The 23,001-nt window shown below is 47.4% G+C and overlaps 1 protein-coding gene across 4 annotated transcripts in view; it reads left to right on the top strand.

Annotated features, from left to right (window-relative positions):
* SERGEF (secretion regulating guanine nucleotide exchange factor) overlaps positions 1-23,001 on the top strand; it is a 231,267-nt gene that overhangs the window by 23,539 nt on the left and 184,727 nt on the right. For 3 of the 4 annotated variants that reach the window (XM_039236806.1, XM_039236805.1, XM_039236803.1), the window contains one exon: positions 376-534. In XM_039236806.1, coding sequence (XP_039092737.1) covers positions 376-534 — 159 coding nt within the window. The remainder of the gene's footprint in view (positions 1-375; positions 535-23,001) is intronic. The other variant, XM_039236804.1, reaches the window with a different exon arrangement.

Genomic DNA, 23,001 nt, shown 5'->3' with positions numbered 1-23,001 from the left:
TTCCTAATCAAAGGTAAAAGAAGCATACATTTAAAAAAATATAGAAAGTGGAGAATCATGTTTTTCTTATGGTAGATCTTCAAGAAATATTTGCTGAATGAATTAATGAAAAAAAAAACTCATACGTTTCTGTTCCTTGACAGACTACTAAGAACATTTGGCCTTGTGTCCTATTTATAGAATTAAAAACAATCTTATACGTTGAAATGCTGTACATGGATTTTGTATCCTGCTTTGCACTACCGAACGTTGTAGCATAAGAATAATACAACTTCCTTTAGCCACGTTTTTTTTTTTTTTTCAGATTTGTGTTATTTTCCATCGTTTTGAACTAACGTTCCTTCACCTCTTTTGTTCCCCTTCTGTTTGTTTAAGATGCAGGGGAGCTGTATGTTTGGGGAAGCAACAAGCATGGGCAACTGGCTTCCTTGGCTGCTTTCCTTCCTCTGCCCTGGAAAATAGAAGCACATTGTTTTCAGAACGAAAAGGTCACTTCTGTCTGGAGTGGGTGGACACACCTGGTTGCTCAGACAGGTGAGAGAGCAGCAGAGAATCTGTGGCTGGCAAGAACAGTTTTGGCGGGAGGGGACAGCTGTCTAAACAGCAATGAATGCTCAGGGCTAAGCAGGTGGGTTTTGACAACAAAAAGCTTTAAGGACTGGGATGGGGAAGATCTGGGATCGAGCTCTGCGGTCAGCCAGATGCGGAGCTGTTCCTCTCTGGATCAAAGGGCTTCACCCAAAAAGGCAGGGCTAGGTGAGAGAGCTCCTTTCTCACCCTACAAATCCTCAAGGTTTAGAGCAGGAACCTGTTGCAGCAAACATCACCCAGAAATCTGTCCAGATTGTTGGGGGAGGTGGAGAGTCTTTGCCTTGTCATAGCTGAAGACCAGACTTCATTTGCATTTCCTCCTGAGTCTAAATTTTTTTTTTACATTTATTTTTTTTGAGGGACAAGGTGAGAGAGTGTGAGCAGGGGAGGGGCAGAGAGAGGGGGAGACACAGAATCCAAAGCAGGCTCCAGGCTCTGAGCTGTCAGCACAGAGCCAGGCACGGGGCTCAAACCCACGAACTGTGAGATCATGACCTGAGCTGAAGCCGGACACTTAACCAACGGAGCCACCCAGGCGCCCCACCTGAATCTAAATTAAAGGTTTCAGAAACGTAAGGATTGGTATTTCAAGATTGAGGCTGGAGTGTTATTTTGAATTATGGCTGGCATGATGTTTTGATTTAATTTCCACTGACCCAACAAACCACTGATTTGGACATCCTGTGTATTCCCTCAGCTGTTCCTTTATGGTGCCTTACCATCCAGCTGTTGGCATCTTTGTCTTTTCTCGAGTCTTCATTTCTTCCTTGTCTTCTCCGTAGGGCGGTTCTCCTTTCGTGGTCTCCATATTGCTGGCTTTGTTCTCTGGGGTTGTTGTTTTGTGACCTCTCTTCTTCCCTGCCTTCCTGCAGCTCCTGCTGACTTCGGTGGGGTTCCTCAGACAGGCAGTTTGTGATTCTCAAGACCTATTGTCATGTCAAAGCCTCCTGCACTTCACGGGGACTCAGGAGTTCCTTTGCCTGCCTTTGGCCTGCTTGTTAGAGACACGCGGACCTCTAGGTTCCCAAATATCTACCTAGTGACTGCTGGTGACTGCAGTGCTTTCTGGTTATTGTAGGTGTTCAGGTCAGCTTCAGTCATCCTGGGGAAGTCCCACATACTATACATGTGAACACACGTACACTTGTGAGTGTTCATATCGATGATGCTTTTAATTGGTCTTTTAAAAAATGTTATGACCATTTTGGAGCAGAGGCCTATATGACAAAGGTGTAAAATAAACTTTCCATATCGACCACTTCAGAGGATGCTCTAAAAGAGAAAAATCATGACTTTCCTCAAAGAGGTTCAGACTGCTTGAAGACTGGGACTGTCTACACAAATTTTTCTTTCTTTTTAAAAATTATTATTATTATTATTTTTTCAAATTTTTAAAATGTTCATTTAGTTTTGAGAGAGAGCGTGTGCATGCGAGAGAGAGTGCAAGCTGGGGACGGGGAGAGACAGGGAGTCACAGAATCTGAAGCAGGCTCCAGGCTTCGAGCTGTCAGCACAGAGCCCAACACGGGGCTCGAACTCATGAACCATGAGATCATGACCTGAGCTGAAGTCAGATGCTTAACCGACTGAGCCACCCAGGCGTCCCTACACAAAGTTTTCCTTAGGAGATTCATTGAACATAGTAGTTGTTTATTTGTATAATTGTTAATATTTGCCTTTTACCCCGGACACGGAGCTGTGTGAGGGAAGCAGCGTTATTAGTCTTGTTCACTTTCTAGTATCTTCACTTTCTAGTTAAAAGAGAGTAAATATTCAAATGCATATGAGTCAGGGTGGACAGCTAGGGTTTCTGACCTCTTTCCTTGGTCTCACTGGTTCTCTTCATATTCATGAGTCCAAATCAGTTATTGTTTATTGGGAGCCTACTGAGCAATGTGGCGAGTGTGGGAGAAACAGGAGAAAAGACCTGGGCTACACTCTCCCTAAAATGTGTAGGCCTAAGTCTAAGAATATAGACTTGGAAGACTTTACCATCCATCCGTCGGTCCATCATACAAATGGTGAGGATCTGTTTGTGTACCATACCTTGTAGTAGATCTAAATCCTGCCCTCAAGGAGCCCCCCTGTCCATTAGGGGAGACAGACCTGTTTTCCAGTTTTGGTACATTGTGGTAGGAGATACGCAGCAATAGGCTAAGTACAACGTGCAGAAGTGGCATAGAAGGTAGCAGTAGTGTGAGTAATTGGGTGTTAACAGGTGGCTGTTTCATGCTTAGTCAGTCTTCAAAGAACTACAGTGCAATAAAATACACTTACTACCAAATGGCAGTGAGTTTGGTCGAGTCTGTCAGTAAACGCTTTATGTTTTATGTATTTTCAAACGTGTATTTATTTTTAAGATAGAGAGAGACAGAGTGTGAGTGGGGAAGGGGCAGAAAGAGAGGGAGAGACAGAATCTGAAGCATGTTCCAGACTCTGAGCTGTCAGCACAGAGCCCGATGAAGGGGCTGGAACTCACGAACCGTGAGATCACGACCTGAGTCAAAGTCAGACACTTAACCGACTGAGCCCCTCAGGGGCCCTGTCAGTAAACCCTTTAACTAGTTAGGTAGCTGACCAACGAAAGATAGAGAGATGCTGCTTCTTGGGTGCTAGCTTTGTAGCATTGTAACTGGTACTGATTTCTGCGTCTGGGCCAAAGCCCAGGGCTCAGGGTGGGAGGTTGGAACCCAGTGCCCTAACACTGTCTGAGTCACCCCAGCTACTCTGGGGCTCAGCTTCACAGCTCCACCTCCACTTGACAGCAAGATTTTTTGCTAATGTTTCAGCTGTTTAATTACCTTGTTAATTCAGATCTCCTGTTTATACACTCTGTCACTTTCCCTTTAGTCCAGAATGGTCGTAAGCTGGGATGACTGAGTGTCCTGGCCCTTGTTCTGAATTTGGGTAAGTGGGAGTCTCCTGCTTTTTGACTCACTAATTTTGCACTCCTTCTAGCAGCAGTAGAAGCTTTTGCCCTGGCCCAGTGTCGTTGAGAAGAAACACCCAGGGCTCCCAGTTTAATCAAACTCAACTGCTCATATTAATGGGAACAAGATTTGCTCACAGGGTCAGAAGCAGCTCATTAGTGGAACAAGGAGTTACTTGACTCTAGTTGTTTGTACAAGCTCCAGCAGTGAATTGCTCCTGGGACCTGCTGGCAGGCCACATAGGCTGCTCTCGGTCTCATTCTGGAAGGGCATTGGTTGCGTGATCCTGATGAAAAGAAGGATTTATGCACACTGGCCATATATCTGCCCAGGGATGGGATGGGGGGGTTAGGATGACAGAAAGGGGAGTGGACTCTGCTTTTCATCAGCTGCCTGGTCCCTAGACCAGTGATTCTCAGCCGTAGGCGATTTTGTGCCCCAGGGAGTGCTTGTAATATCTGGAGACATATTTGGTTGTCACACTGGGGGGTGCTACTGGCCTCTAGTTGGTAGAGGCCAGGGATGCTGCTGGACACCCTGCAGTGCAAGGGCAGGGCTCTACAACAAGGGAACACCTAGCCCCAAATGTTAGTGTCGCCAGGATTGGGACCGGTGGCCCAGGACTCACACAGATCCCCGGTGGCAGGTGCTTAGGTAGGGCAGTTCACATGCTACCAGGATAACTTCAGAGATCGTCTGTATGGGAATCTGGGATGCAGTCTCTGCCCTTCCCCTTCAGGAGACTGGTGCCTGCCTGCAGTGTTTGTGATGGAAAAATACTTTTCTCTGTTAGTCAGAGGCACTTGGAAAGAGTCCAAGAGAACCTGTTCTAATCTGGGAAAGTTGGCAAGGATACCTGTGTCTCAGGCTGGAGGAGCTGCATTCTAGAAACCTTTCCTAAGCTGCTTAATGTCCCTGATCATTGTTCTCAGGAACTTCGTAGGACTCCTGGGTGTCTTTATCCAGCCTCAGTGACCTGCAGCTGTCTCATCTGAGAGTCATGATTCCCTGGCTCGAGATGCTTCCAGTAAGATTTGGGTGGTGAGTCTGGGTACCTTCCTAACTTAGCGACCTTCACCTTTCCAGGCCTCAATTTCCTCATCTCTAATGTAGTATATTAAAACTTGCCTGCATTCTACATGGGGCTGCCGTGAGGTTCAAATGAATGAATCTGTGTGAAAGATCCCAACTAACCGTAAACTGTTGTATATACCTAAGTAAGTGAGGGGCACCTGAAGCTGGGATCTGTGAGTATATTAAGGAGTAAGCGGGGCACCTGGGTGGCTCAGTCGGTTAAGCCTCCAACTTCGGCTCAGGTCATGATCTCACAGCTTGTGGGTTTGAGCCCTGCGTCGGGCTCTGTGCTGATAGCTCGGAGCCTGGAGCCTGTTTCAGATTCTGGGTCTCCCTCTCTCTCTCTGCCCCTTCCCCACTTGCACTCTGTCTCTCGAAAATAAATAAACATTAAAAAAAATTTAAAAAAAAGGAGTAAGCAAGACTTTTAGAAAGACTTCCATGTCAACCGAGACTGCAGAGCTTGAGACATGCCAGCTTTCCCTAGGGCTCATGCACTGTCCAGAGAGGCGAGCTCAGTGCCCATCTCTGAGAGGGAAAGGTTCCTCAAGTCTTTCACTTTCAGGTAGCTGGCAAGTGGCTCTTTCATTAGGAAGATCTTTGTGGCCATACAGGTAGTTTGTGGGGAAAATCTCTGATCACACTATCACTTCTTCATGCTACTCATCCCAATTTGTAATCGTATATATCCATCTGTATTCCTGTTTAATGCTTAGACAGTCCGTCCTGTGAGAGCCATGTCTGTGTTGCTTGTGGCTGGGTCCCCAGCACCTGGCACAAGCCTGGCACATAGCAGATGGTTAGTAACTACACTGCTGAACGAGTGAATAAGTGGCAAGGTAGAAAGCAATGTGGGCTCTGAAGTCAGAGAGGCCTAGGTTTCTGAATCTCAGCTTTGCCCCCTTCCTGAGTGCGTGGCTGTGGGCAGCCCCCCTCCCTCCACCTTTGTGGCCACCACCGTAGGCCAGGCCCCTGAAACCTCTTGCCTGGGTCCTGCAGGGGCCTCTGACATCCTTGGCCTCCTACACTCACTCCCTTCCCTCCAATCTGTTCTCTATACCTCCGTTGGAAGGTCTTTACCAACCCATTGCTTCACATTCCAGTGGCTTACCGATGTTCTTAGGATGAAAACACACTCCTTAGTGGTCCCATGAGACCCCATGTGGTCTGGCCTCTGCCTGCCTCACTAGCCCTGTGTCATACCATGCCAGCTCTGGCTACCCAGCCAGGCTCCACTCTGGCTTTTACCTGGTATCTTGAATGCATCATGTATTTTCCACCATAGTGCCTTGGTACCTCATGTTCCCTCTATTTGGCACACTTATCCCTACACACTTTCTTCATTTTGACTTAGTTACATCCTTTTTTTCTCAGACCTCAGCTTGGTCATTTCCTCCCTGGGGAGGCCTTCCCTTGCTGTCCCTGACTCCTCACTTTTCCCTTTTATCTGTCTCCTAGTGCTACAACCTCTCCTTTGTGTTGTTTTTTTGTAGGCTCCTCCTCCCACTAGACTGTGAGCTCTATAAAGGCAAGAACTACATTGGTTTCGCTCAGCATTATATCCCCAGTGCTTGGCAAAGTCCTTGGCACATATGAGTTTAGTACTCAGTCAGTGTTGGAGAGATGAATGAATGAGCTTATTTTCTCATTAGGAAATGGGGAAATATTGTTGACCTTGTGTGAGGATTAAATGAGATGATGTCTTAAATCTCCGAGCATCCATGAGAACTGAGCTCATGTGTCGGTTCAGTACACATGTTTCCTCTGCTCTTGGAATCTCGGGGGCTCTCTGGAGGTCATGTGCCCCATACCTTCCCCTTCCGGCAGAAGTCTCTGTGGGGCTGATTTGGATGTCTCTGGACAGGTAACAGGTTGATTCAGAACTCTCCTGGAAAGTGCAGAAAGATCGATGCTTACAAATGCTAAGTGCTGGTTGCCCGGTGATTTATTAGAATCTCAAGGGGAATGATTTACACTAGATCCAGACCTTAATGTGGGCTTGGTCAGAGTGTCTAGAATCCGGTTGCTTCCGGCATGCTGGAAGCTTTCCCGGAGCCACGCAGTATCCCAAAGTAGCCCTGTGGTCTCACAAAGGCTGTGGGTTGAAAAAGTGAGCCCACATACAATTCTTGACATTCTTCCCTTGCTTCAGTTTCACCAAAGAAAGTCCTAGAGGCTTGGAAGTTTTAGAGACTCAGAGATGGAAGAAGACGTCTCCTCACCTTGCAGATGAAAACTGAAAGAAGAGAGAAGGTGACTTTATGGTAGCATTTAAGCTGGAAACCTGATTCTACTTTGCATTGAAAAATTTTCCCCCCTCCTATCACAGTGCTCCTGGTTCTCAGTTATATCCTTTTAATCGAGATATATTTTATTCTTTTGTTTCTTTGAAGTGGGAAATTGCAGTGTACATGTGGAAGGGACCAACTCTTAGCCACTCTCCTTTCTTCAAGTGTCACTGACCAAGAAATATTTTATTGTATTTGAGGTCTAAGCATTAGTGAAATCCAAGCCTAGCCATTGATTCACACTATTTTTTTTTTTTTTTGAGTTTATAAATATATCTAATGCTGATTTTTCTGTTTTGGGGCCAAGATCCTTTCTAGAATAGGGTGGCAGTGTATATTACTCCATCTTCTTTGGGACCATGTATTGTGAAACCTCCACCGAGCTCAGGGAGACTCTGACCTCATGGGCTCTATTTAAAGCAGATGCTTTGGAATTCATGATGTTTGTGCTCTAGAACTCTGAAAATACAATGGTTGAAAGTCAAACCGAGCCCAAAGGACTATTTTGAAATGAATAGTTTTTGCTTATTATTGAAGTCATTGGTTTTTATCCTAGAATCCTTAGAATGTCAGGAACAGATAGGAAATTAGAGCTCGTCTGGCCCAACTCCTTCAACTTAGAGATAGGCAAACTGAGGGCTGATGAGGGGGAGTGAGTGAAGGAGGTAGGGCAGAACTCAAGTCTCAAAGTTCTCGGTCCAGTGCTCTTTCCATGTTGTCATATTCTCTCCAGAGATGAGGAGATGGCTATGGCTTTACTAATCAACCCAGGGACCCGAACCAGGATTAGTAGTGCCTTCTGTACAGTAAGTTCCCTTTCAAGAAAATGAATTCTTACCTGAAATGTGTAGCCTTGGATCCCCTTAACAGATTTGTGTGTGGAGCAGAAACTAGGAGATGGTGCCCAGGACCAAGGGTCAGGAGGCTACTCCAGGATCCATAATGCATTTCTGCTTAGGATAAGACAACAGCAATCATAGTTCTTTTTTTTCTTTTTCTTTCTTTCTTTTTTTTTTTTTTTTTGAGAGAGAGGGCACAAATGAGTGATAGACACAGAAAGAGAGAGAGAGAGAATTCCATGAGGGGCAGAGAGAGAGAGAAGTGGGGCTCACCCGGAGCTCATGTTTTACCTGAAGCGGGGCTCGTGCTCACCTGAAGGGGGCTTGTGCTCACCCAAAGTGGGGCATGAGCTCACCCAACGTGGGGCTCAAACTCATGAACTGTGGGATCATGACCTGAGCTGCAGTCACAAGCCTAATGACTGAGCCACCCAGGTGCCCAGTCAGAGTTCCTATGGACCACTTTTATCGTTATAAAGCACTTTTGTATACATTTTCTCATGTGAAGTGGCAACATGGGTGTTCTCCATGTGTCATAGACAAGTCCCTAATTGCTTAGCTGCCTTTCCCTGGTCTACTAGACTGGCAGAGCTAAAACTTGAACCTGATCATTTGTCCCTAAGCCTGCTATTCTGATTCCAAGTATGTGTCTCAGGATGCTCTCGCTCATTAACTAAACTTCTTTTACTCTTCAAAGGAGCTTTTTTCTCCAATTTTTGGTTCTTTCAAACAATAAAGAAGGAAATTCTTAGTTATCCTTGATCCTTCAGCAGTTATTTGTGGAATGCTTGCCAATGTGTATTTAGCACTATCCTCCAGAGGTACCCGAGTAGCTTAGTCGGTCTGACTCTGGGTTTCAGCTCAGGTCATGAACTCGAAGTTTGTGGGTTCGAGCCCTCCACCAGGCTCCGTGCTGGCAGTGCGGACCCTGCTTGGGATTCTCTTTCTCTTTTTCTGCCCCTCCCCAGTTCTCTCTTTCTCAAAGTAAATAAATAAACTTAAAAAAAATGTTTAGCACTATGTCATGGAATAAAAGAGAATATAAGACTACTTCAGGAAGCTTGTGGTTGGATGAACAAATGAAATACTTAGTAAAAAGAGTGTGGCAAAGAGTCAGAAAAGTGGCCCAGACACTGGAGGCTCTAGGGTTTCAAAGGAAGGAGAGGTCAGTATGGGGGAGGGTGGTCAGGGAAGGGTGTGCAACCCTTTGGGAAAGTCACATTTTAACGGGTGGAGAGTTTGGGACTCAGTTCTTTTGCTTGCTTCTTGTCCTCTGGCTAGACACAACACTCTCTGGTCCCTTTCTTCCTGTCTAGGCAATAGGAATTTGTGGACATAGTGATCTCTAAGGACCATTCTGGCTCTGAAATTCTATCCTGTATTAAAATAAAACTGGCCTAAGGAAATAATTATGGAAGTGTTGGAAGATTAAGTATAATGCCACTCATTGCAGCCCGATTTATAATGCCAACAAATGTGTGGACACAAGAGGGATTGTAGGGGGATCAGTTAAAATAAATTATGATACAACCATATGTTAGAACAGATAGCTGTTAAATAGAATGTTTTAGAAGGATATTTAATGACAGAAGGATATGCCCATAATATAGTAAGTGAAGAGTAGATTACAATAAGTTACTACATTATAACTTCTAATATTTTTTACAAGAATGTTTGCATTGGAAAGACTAGAAGGAAACACACCAGAATTTTATCTTTGATGATGAGATTATATGAGGCTTTTTATTTTCTTTTATATTTTTATGCTAAATAGTTTGCAGTCTGCTTATATCTCCCATAAATGTTAAGATTAAGGAATAAAACTTATTGCCCTCTGTGCACGGAACTATCCCCTTCACCGCCCATTCTTGGGTGCGTGTCCTTGACAAGTCACTTCCATGGGCTTCACTTGCGAGGCGTGGAGGTAAAGCAAGAGAGTGTAGAAGGAGGCAGGAAGGCAGAGATCTATTTTTGGCTTAGTCATGAGTCAGCTTTGTGACCTTGGACAAGTCCCTTCTGTACATCCCTGAACCTTGGTTTCCTCATCTGAAGAAGGAAGTTGGAGGTCACAGAAGATCCTTTGAGCTCCCAGATACGCTTGTTCCGAGAGATGGGAATTTCCCCACTGTCATGGAATTGGCTCAAGGCCTTATTGGTTCCTGGTGTCTTTGCTTTCTTTGCTGCTCCTCTGCACTGGGTGCAAGCTGATTTTTCCTGTTCTGAGTTCAGGGTGGGATCGAATAGACTTTGTTAATAGGGCTTGGAGCTGAGAGGGTGTGGTGAGAGCATTACACCACTAGAGGGAAGCATTGTTTGATTGCTTCCCCTTCCCCACTGTGCTATCTGCTCTTCAGGTGAATTGCCTTGATTTGCCCTGATTTGGTTTCAAATTCTAGAATTTTAGTATATAAAGGACTCTGAAGATCATCTGGTAGAACCCCTGCTGTGCTGTAGTTATGATATAATAGAGGCCAGAAAAGGCAAGTGACCTGTTTAAAGTCACACAGTATGTTTTTTTCAGGGTCTGCACTACAGCATTTAAGAGAAGGCTGCAGACAGAGCCAAGAGTGTGGTCATGTGAATCCAAAAATCGTAGACAGTTCCCATGACTGTGCAGGAACCTGAGAGATCTGCCTGGATATACTTTACCGAGCTGCTCTGGCCATATGTTAGAGGCCTGGAGATAGAGAAGAAAAGATACAACTCTATGCTGAGGAGCTCATGTCTGATGGGAGAAGCACATGAAGACACATGGTGCTGCCCCAGGGAGTCTTCCTTGTCTTCTGGTTTCTGCCTTGATTGGGATCTGTGCTGTGGAAGTGACTTGGAGGCTGGCTTAGGGGAGGCCTGCAGGTGTCTTCATGAATGATGCCCTCCAGGGTTAGGAGATAGATGCCCCGGCCCCTCCAGTTTGTTATTTCCCGTGCATCATTTCAAGCACTGCTGTTCCCATGTCCCGTGTTACCATTTCTTGAGGTTTGCAAGGAATGCTGACAGTTTGTCTCCCACCTTTGAAAGGCTTTGTTTCCTTGGCCCTGGGCTGACTTGAGTTTTGGTTTCCAGGGTGCCCAGCACCCCTAAGCATTGTGGTAAAGCGGAATTAAGGGCTGGCCTGGGAGCCAGGCAGCTGTGCAACCTTGGGCAGTTCCTTCCTCTCTCTGGGCCGGGAGGTCAGGTTCTCAGCTTCAGTGGTGTCATCTCTGCTAGAGAGATGAAGTTCTGGTGTTATTTTTGGTTTTTATGTCTGGCAATGAATACCCATTGATCCGTGGTCCATAGAAGTGCAGACTGTGTCCAGCTGAAGCAGAAGCAAGATTTACCCTTTGAAGCGGGATCATTCCAATAAGGGGCTTGCTTGGGCGGCCTGACCAACGCCAAGTGCGGCTGGGCCTACAGGGCCACCAGATGGCAGCAGTGGGCAGGCAGACAGCCTTGGGTGAGGTGAGTAGGGCCAGCATCCAGAGTCAGAATTAGCAAGGTCAGATCTGACCTAGAGGTCACCCAGGCCCTCTTTTTATGGATGGGAGAGCTCAGGCCCAAAGAGAGAAGAGGTTACCTAAGGTCCTGCTGTGAGTTAATACCTGATTGTCTCCTTGCTTGTGAGGAGAACTGAGATTGGTTTGGCCTCTAGCTGGCCGCCCCCCAGGAGCCAGGAGACAAGGGCCTGGGCTCTGGGCCAGTGAACCAGGGGTGGGAAGGGAAGAGGACAGCAGTGAAGTGTCTGCCTTGATCTTGGTTTCTTTAAGCGTCTGGTCCTAATGATTTTCATCCTTGCACATGCAGTAAGGGTAATGTCTCTTGTCTTTTCTGCTCCTGCCTGTCTGCCGAGTTCTCCTCCAGACCAGAGTCCTTCCATCAGGCTGTTCTATGATGGGATCTTCCTCAAGGGTCATCTCACAGCCTCCAAGGTGGTCAGAGTAGGGCAGGAAACCAATATGTACTAGGTGCTCTGCTGGGTACTGCTATGTACTCCTCATAACTCTGTGAGGTAGGCTTCCCTTCCCTTGCATTGCAGGTGAGGAAATTGAGGCTCAGAGAGGCTGAGTGGCTTGTCCAAAGTAACACAGCTAGTTGAGCAAAGCAGACACTTCAACCAAGCTCTGTTTGACGTCAAAGGTCATATTCATTTCAGTGCATCATGCTGCCTTCTTTCAAAGTGTGCTGGAAATGTGACCGGTGACTCAAGCTTCAGAGCAGGGAGGAGCAGATACTGTTCTCTCTTCCCGGGAGTAGGAGAGCTATGGTGGTGGGCCGCTGGGGAGGAGGCCATAGAAGCAGCGAAAGGCAGGCCGTCAAGGGCAGGTTTGGGTGGAGGCTGAGGGGAGGCCGAGTCTCTGTGCCTGGGCTCCAGCAGCTGCCTCTCTGCCAAGAGTGCTCACCTCTGGTCCCCAGGAAGCTATTGCCACACTTGGGCACCTTCTGGCCACCGTCACCTCACATGGTGGCCCACCCTGTGCCCCCATCAAAAATAGCCACCACCATGCTCTCAGCACACTCCTCTCCCTGCCCTGCCCTAGTTCTCATGACAGCAGTTTTCTCTGCCTGAAACCATGGTATCTTTAGTTGTTTCCTCGTCACTGTCTCCTCAGCAAACGTGACCCTCCTGGCCGAGGGGCTTGTTCTGTTTTATTCACCTCTGGGTCTCTCCTGGCGTAGAGGAGAGGCTTGGTGAGCGTGAATCGCAGGGAATAGATGCAGCTTTGGGATGTGGAAGCTGTGTCATTTCAGTGGCTGTGCTTGGGAGACCTGACCTGGGGCCCCATCCCCTTCCTGCCTTCTTGGAGGGGCCCAGGGTAGAGAGCCTCAACTCCCTGAGGCTGATGTGATGCCCAGTGCCCTAGGGTCATAGGGCCTGCTTTGAGCCTGCGTGTCTGCGAGGCCTTGCCTTTGGTCCTTGGTTTCCCTTTCTGTCCACAGTGGGTGGAGAAACCAGTCATGCTGCGAGCTCACCAGATGGTTCTGGGAAGGGCCCAGAGGTCCCAGGCAGAGGGCTCGGTTTCATTCAAGGAATCCTTCTCCTCTTTCCTGGTGGGGATTGATTTGTTCCAGGAGCTCTAAAAGTGAGCATGCTTAAGTGGCTGGCCTGCAATTTCACCATCATTTTTAGGTTCTCGACAGAGGGCACTGTGCTTGCCCTTTTTCAGGGGACCTTGCCTGTCTCATGGGAGCTTTCAATAATCATATTGACAGCCAGTGCTTTAAAGTGCTCTCGGATGTGTGCCAAGAGGAAAGTGGCCCATTTTGAGGAATCTTGGGTCAGCTTTTTCCTAATCTGAGAGACTTTTTATTTTAGGAGGAAGCCTAATGTGACCAAAAGAGCCTGAGGAGCCAGGTGCAAGTTCTATTTGGCTGCTTTTTCACTGTGTGATCTTAGGCAAGTCATTTAACCTCTCTGGTCCTGAATTTCCCCGTCTGTTAAATGAGATTCATAATTTCTAATTCCTCTGCCTCACAGGGATATATTATGTCATTCGTTCATTCACACACTCCTTCCTTCACTTCTTAACCCTATTCAACAACTGTTGAATAGGCAGAAGCGAGGGGAAGACATTCAATCAGGCAGCAGGAATACTGGAAAAAAGGTATAGACGTGGGAGGTGCCCTTTGGCATCGTTTGCGTAGCTTGGGGCCAGGTAGAAGCAGAAGGGACTGGAATCGTTCAAGTATAGTAGGCATGGGTCCTTATTCAGGCTTTATCTGTGAGCCGTGGAAGGAGAAGCTGAGATTTCTGTGGGGGAGTGGTGACAAATAGGGACAGTGAAGGAAAGGCCCCTCTGCTGCAGCCTCATGCTTGCTTTGTGCTTCAGGTCTCATCTCTGTGGCTGATTCCTAGGTGCTTTGGATTGTCAGAGTGGGGGGCCCTCTCCCCCACGAGCTAGGTGACTGTTGTAATGCACAGGATTGGTGGGGACTGGAGTTAGCTGGCTCATTGGTCTAACCTTCTGGGGAGCCGTCTTGCGCCGCCTGGAAGGTCACTTAGGAAGCCGTCTTGTTGCCTTCAATAAGCATTTTTTAAAGGTCCAAAAATGAGCAGTTCTGGGGCATATCCCAGTCTCCCTGGGGAGATGGGAGTGCGTGGGGAAGGGCTGTTCACATTTACCAGAGGCACACTGTGTGTCGGGTGTTCTGATTTACAGAATCATCTATTTAATCCTTACACAAAGTCTGCTGAGTAAGGCTTGCTCCCATTTCACATGGCAGAAATCTGCAGAGAGGTTAAGAGATGTGGGTTCACCCTACCTGGTCACTTAGCCTTACAGTGCTCAGCATGAAATGGAGGTCAGACAACGTCACCTTGTCAACCTGAGGGTGTTGTGAGGATCAGAGAAAATCCTGGATGTGAATGCACCTTGTGAACCGGAAAGTGCTGTGTGCACAGGCAGGGCGAGCGTCAGTCGTCGGACCGCTTGCCAGTGAAATTATTTGAGATTGGCTTGGGTCCTTCCTGCCTGGGCAGATAGAAAGTTCCAACCTTTGGTTTCTCATCTGTGCGCTTTCCTCCAGCCAGCCCCAGAGTCAGTGGCTCCACTAAGCACTTCTCCCTTTTAAGCCCACAGATAGGAAGGGCTGCTCTTTTTTTTTTTTTTTTTTTTAAAAGCAAATTAACCCTGTAGTACAAAATTAACATCAAAGTGAGCTTTTTTGCCATGTTGGTGACAACAGTAATAAGTCATGGAATTTTAATGCTGGAAGGGACCAGCCTCTCCTTATTAGAAATGTGGGAAAACAGGCCCCAGGGAGATGCTTCTACAGCTAATGGATACAGAGCCAGGGTTGGAACCCAGTGGGACCCGTGCCCAGGGCCTCATCACTGCCCCACGTCGCCCCTCTTAAGAGAGACCTCAAGGGCTTCATTGCCTTTATGGAGGAAGAATCCGGCTTAATAAATTTCATTACACCAGCCCCTTTATGTAACCAGGCTGTTTCCGGGTCCTAGCAGATGGTCCATAGTAACAGTGCTTTGCTGATTTGGTTGGAGCTGATCCTATGAAATGAAAAATCCTGTGCAGCAGATGCCTTTCCCAGTCCCTGGCCATGGAAAAGTCAGCCTCTCCAAGGAAGGCACCGTAGCTTTGGTTACTTACTATCTTCGGTGTGGCTGGAGGTGAGTGCCACTGGAGGGAGACTTAAACCATGTCGGGTTTTCACAGAAGGTCACACTGGACACTTAGAGTTTCTTGGCAGGTGGGGCGCTGGTAAAGAGTGTTTCTTCTCGTGCCTGAAGGACAGATGGGAGCAGGGAGCAGAGTGGGAGGGAGATGAGCAGATGTGGAAGAGGAAGGACAGGCTGTCCCACCGTGGATCTGGCCCGGTGGACCTTCACACTTCTGCAGACGTGCATCTGCAGATGAGCAACTGGAGTATAGACGCAGGGTATGTCACCCACATCAGCCTTGACATAGTCTTCAATCTCAAGCCTCCCCCGACCCCTTACATTGAAATTACCCGGCCTCCAGGTCTCCTGATTATCTTGCCTTCTCTGGTGGGTGCTTGCTCATACTGGGTTCTTCTCAGTGGCCTTCTCTGGTGATGGTAGTTACTGACACTGCTTGACTCAAGCAGCACATCCCCAAGCCTTTGTCTGTGGAGTGGGCGTCACTTCCATGTGTCAGTCCTGACCTTGTCCTGATGCCCAGTTCTTCCCCTGGAAGGGTCCTCAGACACGGGGGTGGGAGAGTGCTTTCCTATTTGTGCGTGCTGCTCTGTTAGGATCCCCACATGTCTTTCATGCCCACCTGTCACCGAGAGCCCGGGAGAGTTCCCTGCGGGTGGAGTTGGAGGAAATTTGAGAGGCACCAGCTAAAGTCATGTCCCAAGATGTTCTCACTGGTTGAGCACACGCTGTCATCCCAGGATAGGCTCCCTCCCTCTTTGCTCCAGCCCCTGGTGAATTATTTGCCCACTGAGAGATTTGGGACAACCTTTGTCTCCCCTGTTTGAAGATGTTAATCTGGGCCTCTCATTAACCAAAAGCCAGTTTCTCTTTAGAGTGTAAGCAGTGTTTCCGGAGGGTTGTAGGATCTCTTGGGGTTTCAGAGGTGGAGCCCTAGCTTCCTGCATAACCGCTCTGATACCAAGGTGAGCTTTGCAGGATTCACGTCCCAGTTTACAGTTTGTCTGCCAGCCTGTTCCTGCAGGGCCTCGGGCGGTCTGCAGGGGGAGCTGTGTTCCCACAACCAGGTGCTGGGAATTCACCGAGGGACTTAAGTGTTCCTCTCTGCAGGCCAGCGTGCATAGGAACTGCGGCTTTCCTCGGCAAACCAGCCTCTCAGGTCTCATCCCCAGCTCCAGCCTCCAGCTTGGGCATCGTGAGTCATCATCCGCAGCAGAAAACGCGGCCTCACCAACAGCTGGGAGCAGCGCCTGGCCTTTTTTCCCTTCTTTTTTTGTAACTTCATAGAGATGGAAGCTGCTGATGACCTTTTGTAATGGACAGTGACTGAAGGTGGAGTCCAGGGCTAGGGCAGCAGCTCTAGGTAGGGAGAGGAGGACCCCGAGGTGATGGGGTGGGAATGTGTGTCTATCGCCCAGCCCTGGGGCCTTCCAGAGAGTCATCCCAGGGAAAAAGGCAGTGAGGGACTGTGTGGGCTTCACCTGTCTCTCTTTGTTTCTGCCAAGGAGCCCAGAAAGACTTAGCTGATGCAGGTAGCCGTGGGGGCTGTGAGACATTACTGGTGCTTTTCCCAGAAGCCGTGGGCAGGATGTAGTAGAAGTCAGGGTAGTCTGGGTTCTAGTCTTGCTTTGCTTCTAACTCACTATTTACCCTTGGGCAAGTAAGTCACTTTTCTTCCTGGGCCTCACTTTTCCCAGCCAGAAGTAGATGGGTTAGAGTGCTCTAAGGGTCCCTTCCTTCAGTGAGTGAGTCTGTAATGAATGTAAAGAATTTCGAGCCTTCCTCCCCATGGTTGTCTTGACCATCTGAAACCTGTATCTACGTCTCCAGATGAATAGTACTCACTGCAGAAGGACATAGGTATGGTTCGTACTCTCTAAGAACTTAGGTCTTCCTCCTTTCCTCTCCTCACAAGGCAGTACAGAGGGAAGTAGGGAAGTGGGATTCTAGTTCTGGCTCTGCCAAAACACCTTGTGTGTTCTTGGGGAAACCATTCCTCTTCTTCAGTCTTATGCTCATTTTCTCTAAAGTCAAGGGATTAGACTTGTTTCTTGGCTTTGCCTCCCCGCCCCGGCCCATCCCCTGACCCCACCCCCACTTGAGTCTTCTCCAGCTCATCTGCAGGGTGTGATTCTTAGCTGCAGCAGCCCCGGGGTATAGTTTCCTTTCTTGCTGGGAGGGAGAGAAGCAAGATTATTTTTTTAATTACGCAGCTAAGATTAGGCAGCAATCTGCATTTTAAAGTGTTATTAATAAGAGTCTAAAAGTATGTGAAGAAGCTCTGGAGTCTGAATGTGACATGAGCTGGGAAACATCTGCAGAGCCCCCAGCCTCCACTGGAGAGTTCTCTCCAGGCACCAAGCGAGTACTGGGTGTGGCCAGGGGCCTGGTGAGTGTCTGTACCCCTAGAGGAGCAGAGGACCCACTCATTCAGCCAGAGCAGCCCTCTGAGAGCTGGGATTTGGAGCCCAGCCTCTCCTGATGGCCCTTTGCAATCTGACTGTAGAGAAAGAGTGATGGTCATAATATTACTAACACCTCTGTTGGAGTTTACAAAGTACTTTCATGTTTATTACCTCCCTTGCTTTTCATCACAGCCCTGAGAGGTAGTTAGAACAGGTTTCAATGCTCCTGCATGGGCTGACTGAGTTCTCTTAAACTTAAGATTCTTCCTTCAAGCAAGGTGGTGTGCAACAGAGGAAAAGCACCAGATGGGGAGTCGGGAGCTAGGTGTTGCTCCTGGGCCTCTGCTGCCTTCTTCAGCTCTGCCTGTCCCCTTTCCCTACTTTATGTTCTCTATAACACTTAGAGTCATTTGCCAGGGCATATGTTTTATGTGGTTTTTGGTCATTTGCCCATCTTCCCCCTGCTTGAATATTCCTTGAAGGAAGGACAGATGAGTTCTGTCTGTTTTGTTCATGACCGTGGCCCCAGCACCTGGGACAGCACCTGGCGTATAGATAGCGGGCAGTAATGATGTACTGGATAATTTGAATCTCTGGTCCTGCTTCCAGGTAGTTATTGTGACTTGGAAAAGTTATTTCCTTCAGTTTTGTCTTCTCTTTGGGAGGTCGAATGGGATGGTCTCTAATGTGCTTGGTGGCATACGAAAGTCCCCGGTAAGAGCAATGCCTAGACCTCTCTGTCAGCAAACATTGAGCACCTACTCTGGCTCAGGCCCTGTGCTGGGTGCTGTGAGGAGTACAGAGAAAATAAGAAAGGGTTACTGCTCTTCACTCTTTATTTTTTGTTTATTTATTTTTTAAATGCATAGTCTTTTTTTTTTTTTAATGTTTTATTTATTTTTAGGAGAGAGAGAGAGACAGTGTGAGCAGGGGAGGGTCAGAGAGAGGGGGAGATACAGAATCTGAAACAGGCTCCAGGCTCTGAGCTGGCAGTCAGCACAGAGCCCGACACGGGGCTCGAACCNGAGAGGGGGAGATACAGAATCTGAAACAGGCTCCAGGCTCTGAGCTGGCAGTCAGCACAGAGCCCGACACGGGGCTCGAACCCACGAACCATGAGATCATGACCTAAGCGAAAGTTGGACGCTTAACCGACTAAGCCACCCAGGTGCCCCTGCTCTTCACTCTTTAGTGGGTGTGATGGTTAAGTTTATGTGTCAACATGACCTGGAGATGACTTCCCCAGTTATTTTGGTAAACATTATTTTGAGTATTTCTGTGAAGGTGTTTTTGGGTAAGATTAACATTTATATGATAGACTGAGTAAAGATGGCCCTCCCTAATGTGAGTGGGCCTCATCTAATCAATTGAAGACCTGAATAGAACAAAAGGCAGATCCTTCTCCAAGTAAGAGGGATTCTCTTGCTTGATGGCCTTCTAACTGGGGCATCAACTCCTCCTGCTTGATGGCCTTTGAACTGAGATATTGGCTTTTAGATTTTGGACTTGCCAGCTTCCATAATCACATGAGCCAATTCCTTGTAAATCTCTCTCTCTCCATCCCATTGGTTCTGTTTCTCCGGAGAACCTTGACTGATTCGGAGGGCAACATGAGCTATGCCATCAAACAATCTTACAGTTGGTGGCGTAGAATAATTGTTGGTACAAAAGTACAAGCATCAGGCCAGTGGCTCCCAAAGGAAGGGGTGTCAGAACAAGGGGGTGACGGGAGACTTTGGGGAGGCAGTGGCATTTGAGCCAGGCCCTGAAGGGTGAGAAGGAGTTCTCTAGGTGGAACAAGTAAAGGCCACCAGCATTATGGGCTGACCAGCATTGTGGACTGGGGCCCAATATGACCCTAATACCTGGAGGGAGGAAGCAAAGTATGCCGTTGACAAAGGGGCAGCCATCCAGCGTTGAGAGAACACAGGTGCTTTTGGAAAAGGATTGTGTAGAAGGCCAAGGAGGTACTTAAATAAACTAGAACCCAGTTTGGGAGAAGAAATCATTCCTCCCTGCTTTTGTCTGGGAAGCCCCAACCCCTCATGGTATAGATAGTCCTGTCGCTGGTCTGTGGCCTCCTCAGTGTGCAGTCTGTCTTGACTTCTATTGCCAGTGCTCCCAATCTGACAGCTAATAGAGTCCGTGATGAAAATGGAGCAGCTGGGTGGAATGCCTGGCATGTTGTGGGGGTCTGATCTTTGCCATGAAGGCCAAGGATGAAACTCATGCAGTCACTCAGCAGCCAGGCTCTTTGCGTCCCTGTAACCCTGAACAACCTCCAGAAGTCCTTGGGAACATTCATTTTTGAAGATGCGGTGTGACCCAGTGGAAAGCGGTGTGTCCTCTGCAGAGCGGTGACTGAGGGCACCACCTCTGGTGCCAGATTCCATCCGAGCTCCTCCGCTGACCGCAGCAGGGCCCTGAGCCTGAGACTCAACCTCTCTTGTGCTTTAATTTCCTCACCTGTAATTTGAGGATTATAATCATGCCTACTCCTGAGGTGTTTCTGTGAACTAAATGGGACAGTCCATGTAGAGTTTAGCATAACATAAGTACCCTCAGAATATTAGCTGTTATTATTACCATCATCACGATAGCTCTGCAGCATACTGGCTCTGTGGTCTTGAGCAAGTCATTCAAGTTCTGTGATCTGTTTCTTTATCGGTAAGATGGGGCTCACACCAGTCATTCAGGGTTGATTAAATTAGATGATTATGGCAGTGCCTAAAGTAGAGGTTTGCGCAGAGTTGGGTCTCAGTAAAATTCTCCCCAGTCCCTTACCTTTTGTCGTTCTCTTTGTAGTTGTCTTCTCCCCTTTTCAGTTGGGCAGCCTCTGGTTGGAAGTTTTATTACTGCATTGACTTTTCAAAAATTCCAAACCTTTTCCTTGATGGAATTGTTCATGATACAACTTTGGAGACGAAGGAAATTTTATTAAGCGATAACAGGATATACAGTCAATCCCAATCTTTATTTAATTGGTTAACTGTATGAGTGGTCTTTGATATTAAAGTGGGTGCTTTCTTTTAGGATACTGGTCAGACTAAATATTACAAAGATGCCAGTAAAATTGGATTGTATAGCACTCTTTGATAGAGAAGGTTTTTAGACATCTTTGTTGAAGTGTAGATCAGGAAAAGACTCTGAGGCCATTTACCCCAGTCCTCTTTATTTTATGTGTGGGAAAAGTGGGCTCCTGGAGGAGAAGGGACCTGTTTCAGGTCACAAAACCTAGCAGAGAAGCCAGGAATAGGATCCAGGTCTTCTGAGTCTTACTTTAAAGTTTCCTCTCCCTTCCCTACTGCTCTCTTCTTTTTCCCTAGCTTTAATTTGTTGGTATTGCATGGTACTTCAGAGGCCTCTGATGTGCTGGACACTATGCTTGAATCTTTTAAAAATCCAAAATTCCAAGACAGAGCATTCAGTGCTCTTCTCCTTCTTTGGTTGTCTGTAGAGACATTAACCCCAAGACATTGGTCGGTGGGGGTTGACTGAGAAGATTTGACACATTGTTAGACACTGTGGGTGGACACTGGAAATCCTTGATGAGGCTATAGGGTTCAGTCAGGAGAACGAGAGTACTGGTGGCTAACATTTACTATGAAATGTCACATACTTTTTGCAAAAATATCCTTACAGCAACTCTACAAGTAGATGTTATTCCCATTTTATCAATGTTGAGTAATTTGCTCAAGATTATGGAACCAGTGAATGATAAAATTCAGTAGTTAATTTCATTTGTTCATCTGTTGATTGAGGCCACAGATATTCGTTGAGCACCTGCTTTGCGCTGAGCATTATTCTAGGGTGCAGGGATGAGCAAACACAGGCAATCCCTGAAGTCCTAGAGCTGACTCCTTGCAGGGGAGACACACATTAATCAAAAGTGTTCCTAATGAGTGTGCATTTACAAACTGAGATAAGTGCCTCAGGATGAGGAACGTGGTTCTCCAAGGTTGTTGCACAGAGGAGCCTGATCTGAGCTGAGGACTCAGCAGAGTTGAGGAGGCAGGAGTTAACTAGGTGAAGGGGGCTGGGGCAGTGGAGACAGCCAGGGATAGGAGGAAGCAGCGTGGCGGCCTGTGGAGGGGCGGCATGGCACATTCGTCCACAATCACAGCCTGGCGTGACTGCTTCCAGCACCTGTGCTTTGAGCTCTCTCCCTCTTCACTCTTCTCCTTCCATGGGAAGATTAGGCTGGGAGACTCCAGTTCTGGCTTGACCAATCCTTGGTTATTAGCACCTTTTTCAAAAAAGTGTTTATTTTGAGGGGGGGAGGGGCAAAGAGAAGCAGGGACAGAGGATCCAAAGCGGGCTCAGTGCGGACAGCAGATAGCCACCCAGGCGCCCTGTTAGTGCCTTTTTAAAAAATGTCTGTCCATGTGGCAGAACAAGGGATGAATTATGGAAATCAGGATCTTCCACTTTAAGGACTTAGAATTAATAACCTGAGAGTAACTGGGTATTTGTCAGCAGGTGAATTACAAGTATAACCAGTTCCTAACTAGAGAATGGCTCACTTCGTACGTGTGTGCTCTAGGAGGCTTCATAGCACCTGGGATATGCTACAGGAGGGACTGAGGAGCTGTATGACCTTTTCTCTGCCTTGACCCAGGAGTGTTCCTTTTATGACGTCTACCTCTGTTTGCTAACTCCTTTTGATGCCTTCAATGACACTCTGTTCCCTTTTGGGACATTCTTTTAAGAAACTGTGAAGGTTCCTTATATTACACTGTAATCCATCTTCCTCTCACCTTTAGGATCTGTTTCCCTGGAATGGGGTAGAAATTCCCCTTACCTGAAGAGCTTAGGTGTTGCTGGGAATGGAGTTCTCACTACCATTCCTGACAGCCCTCCTATGGATGCTAAAGGAAGCTACCTCCTTGAATATTCATCACCTCCCCAACCTCCGCCTCCCCAGCTTCCTGAGTCTCCTCAGACCCTCCTTTGTCCCTGCCAGGGCTTTGCAGAGAGTTGTCTTTTCCCTCACTTACCTCCTCTCTATTTATATTTGGCTACCTGTTTGCAGAAGGCCCCAGAAGAGTTAACTCATTTTAGTAATGAAATAATATTTCATGATTCCCATTGATGGGACCCCGGATCTGGCATCGTAGCCCTTCTGTCTATTTCTTTTAATGGTACCACCACCTTCCCACCAATCCTGACATCTGAAGTCCTGAAATCTCATGCAGTGGTCATCTCCTCCTGTTCCCTTTCTCTGACATCTGGTAGGATGGCGGGCCTTGCAAATTCCCGTCTTGTTTTCCCCCGTGACTTCAACCCTTGGTTCAGCCCTAATCCATCTTAGGCTTGTGTGTTGTAGTGGCTGTCTTTCTTCTTTCCCCTTTCACTCACTGCTGCTCTGCCTTTGGGTAAGCACCTAGTTTCTTGTCCATCAAATGCGGCCAGAAAGAGTGATATGCAGGGTGCTGTATGGAGAATGCTTAGACCAGTACGTAGCACACAGTGGGTGCGATGCAAGTGTTAGGCATGAATGTTCTTATTACTGGTCCCTCCACCTTTGCCTGATGCGCCATCCCCAACCACTCCTTTGACCAGGCATCAGTTCTGTTCCCAGTCTGCAGTCTCCGCATGGTCTAGTTAGCAGCAGTCTCTAAAGTCAGCATGTGAGGCTAATTGCCAGGGTATGGGAAGAACAAATTATGACTCCTTTTATGTGTTTTTATCTCATTCTTTAAAATTTTCTACTTTGTGAGTATATTTTACACTGTATATTTTTAAATAAGGGCATATTTG

This window comes from Hyaena hyaena, unplaced genomic scaffold (assembly GCF_003009895.1).
Source record: "Hyaena hyaena isolate Hyena2069 unplaced genomic scaffold, ASM300989v1 scaffold_116, whole genome shotgun sequence".
Taxonomy (NCBI): Eukaryota; Metazoa; Chordata; class Mammalia; order Carnivora; family Hyaenidae; genus Hyaena; species Hyaena hyaena.
The sequence above is the reverse complement of the archived record's forward strand: the minus strand, read 5'-3'. Positions and strand labels throughout refer to the sequence as shown.